The sequence below is a fragment of the Lagopus leucura genome, unplaced genomic scaffold (assembly GCF_019238085.1).
Source record: "Lagopus leucura isolate 7727_CA_CO unplaced genomic scaffold, USGS_WTPT01 Super-Scaffold_73, whole genome shotgun sequence".
Taxonomy (NCBI): Eukaryota; Metazoa; Chordata; class Aves; order Galliformes; family Phasianidae; genus Lagopus; species Lagopus leucura.
In genome coordinates this window covers 40223029-40230268 of record NW_024962252.1, presented here as the reverse complement: position 1 = coordinate 40230268, position 7240 = coordinate 40223029, and the positions used below count along the sequence as shown (strand labels likewise).

Below are 7240 nucleotides of genomic sequence, written 5' to 3'. Positions count from 1 at the left end.
CTGGCTGACATCTTTGCTGTGGATGCTTACTGTTTCACATATGACTTTTTCTTAATGATCATTGACACAAAAAAGAAATAATCCCATCGTGAACCATACGCTTATTTAAATGTACTTAAGCAAAATTATGAAGTTTATTTTTAAAAAGTCTCCCGGGGTTTACACTACCAGCCTTTAACATACAATTCTCATTGATTTCAGTAAGAGCACAGAATAAAGCTTGTTTTAGATCAGTAAGGTTAAAAGATTACCAGTGTTACAAACTGTTTTTTTTTTTTACTAAAACCCTTGCTCATTTACGTGCTTCGTCTACAAACCCTAAACCATAGGAAATTTGATCTCCTTCACTGAGTGTACTGATTTTGCCTCTGTTTGCATTAATGTATTTGTGTATCATGCTGTAATACTGATCATTCTTACTGAATGCATATGGGAGTGAAATCTTCTGTCAGTCTTCATTGCTGGGAGTCTGAGATGGCGGTGGGTTGGTGGCTTCAAAAATGTAATTCATGTTTCTTTCGGCCAGCTGAGCTGCATGTTCTTTAGCCTTGGTTTCGAAGTGCTCTTGTTCCTTTTCCGAATAAATTTTCCAGAACTTTAGCTGAAAATAGCTACCTGGGGAGCAACAGCGGCTGATACATTTTAAAATGACTGCCACAGTAATGACGATGACTATCAGCAACCATCCTAGAATCTTGAAAAATAAATAAATGTGTTACTAGTGTTTTCACATGGCCCTGTGCGAGAGTATAGAACAAAACATTGAATCGGACATGGAAGCAATGCTTCATAGGCAGAACAAGGATTTGGCTATCAAATAAGAAATCTTTCCTATTTTGTATAGAATCCACACCACTTTTTGGCTCCTAATTTTGCTGAAAGTAGGTCAGATGCAAGAAATGAAGTATATGATCTCATATGTCTTCCATTTATGTTAGATCAGTCTGTTTCTTTCCGATTTCACTGAAAAATCAATAACAATCTATCTTCCTCAATTTTGCTCCTTTCTGCACTTTTTCAGCTTTTTCTTGAAGAAGCCATATGCTAAATATCTAACAAATTTAAACACTTTGTGTGTGTAATTATTATCTCCTGCAAACTTAACTACATTAATCAGTATTAATGATTTTCCTGAAGAACTGATAATAAATTAACTTTCTTCTGGAGTCAAGAGGAACAAGCACAGAAACAAAACTGGAGTGCTGCCAAATCACTTTGGTTTTGTTTCACTCCAAATGGAAAAAAATCTACTCAGAAGAGCTATTTTTTATTACGCAGCTTGCCTTCAGCACAAGAAGGAGACTGTAACAAGATGCACATATATTCTAACTGTTCACCTACATTATTAGTGTGAAATTAATAATAGAATCAAGCTTTTAGGTTCATGATCAAACAATTTGTCCTTCTTTGTTTCACTTGTTAGCTCACCTTTTTGCAGTGAGATGTTGGCTTCCCCTGTGCTAATGACTTCAGCTTCCTCTCAACTAACGCATATTTACATAAGTCTGAGATTTTTGGAAGGGTAACAGACAAAAGCTTGCACCAGGCATAATCTGAACAAGAAGAAAAGCTGCAGTGGAAGTGCTGATATCTAGGCTGGTCTACTGCCCAGCACTGACAAATGCTTTGCCATTGCCAGTGCCAAGAGATTACTATGCAAACACCAAAAAGAGAAGCTAGCACAAACTAGCCTCTTTTTGCCTTTCTATGTTAGTTTTTTGACCAAAGAATTTTTTGCTAACCATGTGCTTTTGCTAGCAGGTACGAGTGTGTGTGAAGCAGGCAAGGCAGGAATCCTTGGGGGAAGAGCAGAGCATAGAGGTCTTACCTGAGACTGTGCTTGAAAGCTGACAAGTTTACCTTTAGAAGTTAAATTCAGCTTATTCAGACCTCTGACAGCGTTCTCATCACAGGGTATTTTCTCCAGCAGCTCCCAGCATGCTTCAGGCTTGTCCATATCCCTGCACATCTGGTTCCTGATGAAGCTGCTCCCGCTGGCTGCGCACTCGTAGAAGTTTGCACTGAGCAGGGCCACTGCAATCCAGGTGAGGGGGGCCACCAAGATGCTGGCTGTCACTGGTGCCAGCACTTTCAGGTAGAAGTGACCTTTTCTCCAAGATCCACAGCAGTGTTTCTTCTCCTGAGGGCAGCTGTATCTAAGCAGGAGACAAGTCCTGACATTCACCATGCAGCCAAGCAGAAAGAGAAGGATGGCTGGCGCTAGAAGGAAGACACAGCCATACAGACTATTCAAAGAGTTGCAGGGACACCTGAAGGCCACCAAGGAAAAGATTTGCTCGCTGGCAATTGTCAGCAGTGACACGATGCTGTAACCCAGAGTCTTTTGGTAGTGGATACAAAAATTCATTGCTGTGCGCAGTTTTTCCATTTTCTGCTGAAGGCTACAGTGGCCTCACTCTGTTTTGAGGGCAGCGCAGCCAGTAAAAGAAAAGAAAAAAACGTAGTTCCACAAAGCCCACAGCTTTTAAAGACTTTCACAGAGCTTTCACTTTCTTATTCTGCTCTTATTCTGTTTCACTTTCTGTTAGCAATTTTGAAGCAGTTAAAGGAAGCATAGAAGTGCATGAACTCACTGCACTGTGTAACAGTCAAGTAAAAACTCACCACAGTTGAGATCAGCACCAGAACAGCACTGAAATGTCCTTTTCTCCAAGACAATAGCTTATATTTGTCCTTTATAACTAGCAGTGGCTTAAGTTTCAAATTCTTCTCGGGGAAGCTTTTGCATGAGGCATCAGTATTAACAAAACGTGAGAAAACCACTCTCAGTTGTGTTCACTGTCATCTTTCTGCCACAACAATTTACCCAGGATTTTTGGTTCAAATTTATCTGCTCTCACATGAACCAGGAACCTTCTAAGCTATTTCGTTGTGCCAGTGTGATGAATTCATTCTGAATAGAATCTGAATGCTGTTATCTACACAGCACTGTTTCTTAGGGGCATTATCATGGCACGTAGGTTAACCACAAAACCCAGGGTGTGCACTCACAGCCCAACTGGATTTTCATAGAGACTATTTCAAGAAAATTCACCAGGTGTGATGTGGCGGTGGCTGTAACCTTCCAAAGTCTTCTATCTTATGGTTTGACAGATGGTCCTCAAAAGCAAAGTGATGAAGTAGCACAGGGCTTTTTGGGTTGTTACTCTTGCTACAATATTTCTGTGAATGCAAACAGACTGTCATGGTTTTATGATTTTTGGTTATCAGTATTCTACACCATAACATCATGTAATGTACTGGGGGGTTTGGCTTCTGATGCTCGAGTTCCGAATGTTTGTCCAACGGAGAAGAACTATGTTTCCCCAGGAGGCTTTGAGGTCAGCGAGGAGATATAACTCTGTGCAAGGTCACCTGATTCCTTCTTCTCCATCTGCTCTTCGCCGTCTGTGCTTCGCCATCTGCTTTTCTTCATCCGCTTAACTGGACTGCACTTCTCACCTCAGCATTGTGGTGAGGCCTATCTACCATTCAGGCACACTCTCTCTCTGACTGTACTTTGCTAATACTATGTTTAGTAAATTAGTTTGTTCCACCTCAGATTATTGCTGCTGTTTTCAATTATTTTGGGGTCCCCTGTTTCCCTTTTCTGGAGGCGCGGATCCGCAGATCCCTCCGCCCCGCTGGTCACGGAACCGGGCCGAACCAGCCCGTAAACCTGTGAGAATCCTTTGTTTTTTGGCCCATAGCTTGCTTCCTGAGGTATTTCTTGTGATAAGACTCTGAATGATTTGTTGAGGAGGCAACTAATGGGTGCTAACTGTGTGACAATCGATATCGCTTTGGGAACATTTGAAAGCCCCTTCCCCCAGAGCTGCTTGCTCTGTAGAAGAGCGGATGAGAATGCTCAGGAGTGTTTACTGGCGGAAGATCTGGCCTGTGACTAAACAGCTCCAGCTAGTTGTGGGAAAATTGGGGAACGATACCATCATGTTCTGTGAAAAACAGGATGCAGATGGGCATCCCTGCACCCTCTTATCTGCTGGCAAGGCCCGGAAGATGGGAACAAAGGAGTTTCTGCTGAGATCCCAGATCCAGAAGCTGCCACTCAAAGGAGAGCTGACTCAACCACTTTGGATTTGAGCTGTCACTCCAAAGACAGCTGACTCGACCACTTTGAAAGCATTGAAAAGGGGCCATCATCGCCATGGTCGTTGTCGTGCCTCGTCGTCCTTCGTTGTCAATAGAACAACAATGCCCGACGACCCACCGCTACTGAAGATCAAAGACTGAACTATGAACCTCGCTGGATCCATGGTGGTGACTATGTCCCTCTTGCTGCCTATAAAGACTCCTTGCCTCTTCTTTCCTATCTTTTCTATCTCCCTCCTTCCCTTCCCCATTACCCTAATTCATAATAGTGTCCGTCCTCCCCTTCCCCATTTCCCTAATTAAGATTTGTAATAAACTGGTCGGACCAGCATTTGAACCGTTGCTTCTTAATCTCACGCCGGGTATATAGATAATAAAAGAACCTCCTCTCCCTCCTATAAATTGGAGCGAGACAAAACCGTTGACATATTTTGGTGGAGAATGCGGGCAGCAGTTGCTTTCTAGCGGTTTAGAACAAATCTCTCTCTGCTCTCAGAGAGCTTCATTGGGAAAGCTTATCTGATTCACCGCTACTCTCTGAAAACATGACCTTGAAAACTCCAGGCAGACTGCCAGTATCCTAGGATATTTGTAAACCCTGAACTTTGCTATCTTGTCTCTGTAAAAAAAAGAAAAAAGAAAAAAAAAAGCTTTCTGTTGTGAAACTGACTTGTAAGAGACTGCATGACACTGTTTCTTCTTTCCTAATGCTCAAAATACACTGGGCGTTAATTAAGTTGCCACTTTGCTCTGTGGAGCAATAGGCATATACAATCCATTGAAAACACGGGTGGAAATATGGACCTGGTATGTTCATACAGTGTGGCATACAGTTCTGGAGACAGCTGCTGATTTTACAGGACTGGGGATTTTTAAGCAGGCTACCAGTCTCTCCTTTCAATCTTTTATGTAGTTCTTGAATGATCACCTAGTCGCATTGTTAATCTCCCTGAATGTACTGCTCATCATTTCACTCAGTATTAGTATTTATTGTATTTTAAATACAATACTCCCCAAAACCAGAGAATACTGAGTGGCGGGGAGTGTGGAGAGGTCTGGGAGAGACTTTAAATAGATGGAAATCTTCAGTGTCGTGGAACTTCACTCCAGAGCACCTGAAAGACCCCGGGAGCTTAAACAGCTATTTGAGGCAGGAACGTTGCGGCTTGGGCAGATCTGAGGAGGCACAAATGATTTGGGGCCTGGCTAATGCTTATCGGGCCTTATTCAGTACTATTCTGGAGAGGGAGAGAGCTTGTGAAATTGAAAGGGAGAGTCTCAGGGAAACAGTACAAAATGAGCAAGAGAGTCTCCTGCTCCAGAGAAAAGACCTCCAATCTGAGAGATGCCCTCCGAATTGAGAGAGACTCCCTGCAATCCAAACTCGACGATCTTCAATCTCAACAAGACACCCTCCAATCTGAGCTAGATAGTGTCATAATCAAACGAGACCGGCTCCAAGCTGAGCTGTAGGATGAGAGCACTGGAACTGACCAACCTGATCAACCGCAGGAGGCACCACAATTGATGTCAGTTGCCCCTGAAAGAGGACGGAAAACGAAACGAATCTCGACTCAGAAGAGAAGAAAGAGGAGGAAAAAGGTCCAGAGGAGTGGCTCCGAGGTCCAAGAGAAGCACCTCTGAGTCCAGGGGAGGGGCCCTCAGTAAGACCACGGTCACCAACGCCTGTGAGGGCAAGAAGTCCTGGAAGAGGAAGAGGTGAGCAAGATATCATTACCTTTGTTGATCGATCTCTGAACATGAATGAAATTCGAAGTCTGAGAAAAGACTTCTCACATCACCCAAATGAGCCTATTGCTACTTGGTTACTTCAATGCTGGGACAATGGGGCCAACAGTGTGTGGCTAGATAGTAGAGAAGCTCGCCAACTGGGTGGCATTTCTGGGGACTCAGCCATTGACAGAGGTATTAGTACATGCCAGAACCAGGCCCTCACCCTCTGGAAGCAGATGTTGTTAGCTGTAAAAGAAAGATACCCTTTCAAAGACAATCTGATGCCTGAGAAAAAGAAATGGGCTGATGTGGAAGAAGGCATCTGTTATTTGAGGGATGTTCAGTGTTTACCACAAGGGAATTTAGTGTTGGGGGAGTGCAGTCTGTAATCCCACGTGTTAAGCATGATGTAGTGATGTAGAATAAGGGGTGGAATGTCATGGTTTTATGATTTTTGGTCATCAGTATTCCACACCATAACATCATGTAATGCACTGGGGGTGGGGTTTGATATCTGCTGAATGTCCTTCCAACGGAGAAGAACTGCATTTCCCCAGGAGGCTTTGCGGTGAAGAGGGGATATAACTCCATGCAAGGTCACCTGATTTCTCTTCTTCGCCTGCTCTTCGCTGTCTGCTCTTCGCTGTCTGTGCTTTGCCGCCTGCACTTCGCCATCTTCTCTTTGCCATCTGTACTTCAGTCACTCAACTGGACTGCACTTCTCACCCCAGCATTGTGGTGAGGTCTATACAATTCAAACAGACTCTCTCTCTCTCTCATTGTATTTTACTAATACTATATTTAGTAAAATCATTTGTTCCACCTCAGATTAGTGCTGTTGTTTTCAAGTATTTTGGGGTCCCCTGCTTCCCCTTTCCCAGAGGCGTGGATCCGCAGATCCCTCCGCCCTGCTGGTCATGGAACTGGGCCGGACCAGCCCATAAACCGTTGACACAGTGAAAACACCAGAATTAGATACTTTCATTTTACAATTTATATTAATATCAATATTCAAACTTCTAGGGAAAAAAACCAAACCAAACCAAACCACAACAAAACAGGCTGTTTTTTCACAACCTCTTACCAGACAAGAGGAGTAGGATGAGGAAGTTTCAAAATTTTAGAAAGCATGACACAGAATAAGTTCTTCTTTCTTTTTTCTTCAATTTGAAGAACTGCCCTATTTTTCAAACTCAAGATAAAAATCCTCTACACAAACTATGAGAAATAATGTCTGTCCCTACATCGATAATGTGCGATTTAGTAGATGCTTATAGTTGGAGGCAATGATTATTGGACATTGAAACTAGAATTCTTCATGTCTGGACTGGTGCTGGGATGAAAGAGAATAGTGCAAGCTCTGGATTTGCTTCTACATGCACTGAAAGTGATA

At 43.0% G+C, this 7240-nt stretch overlaps 1 protein-coding gene across 1 annotated transcript; it reads right to left on the bottom strand.

Moving 5' to 3' along the window:
- Nucleotides 1-26: 26 nt before the first annotated feature.
- On the bottom strand, nucleotides 27-2495 carry LOC122191604 (calcium homeostasis modulator protein 6-like). The gene is made up of 2 exons (XM_042891926.1): nucleotides 1829-2495; nucleotides 27-694 (listed from the first exon to the last, which is right to left on the bottom strand). Exons 1-2 carry the CDS (start codon nucleotides 2387-2389, stop codon nucleotides 449-451), a joined length of 807 nt encoding a protein of 268 aa, XP_042747860.1. The 5' UTR covers nucleotides 2390-2495; the 3' UTR covers nucleotides 27-448.
- Nucleotides 2496-7240: the final 4745 nt, after the last annotated feature.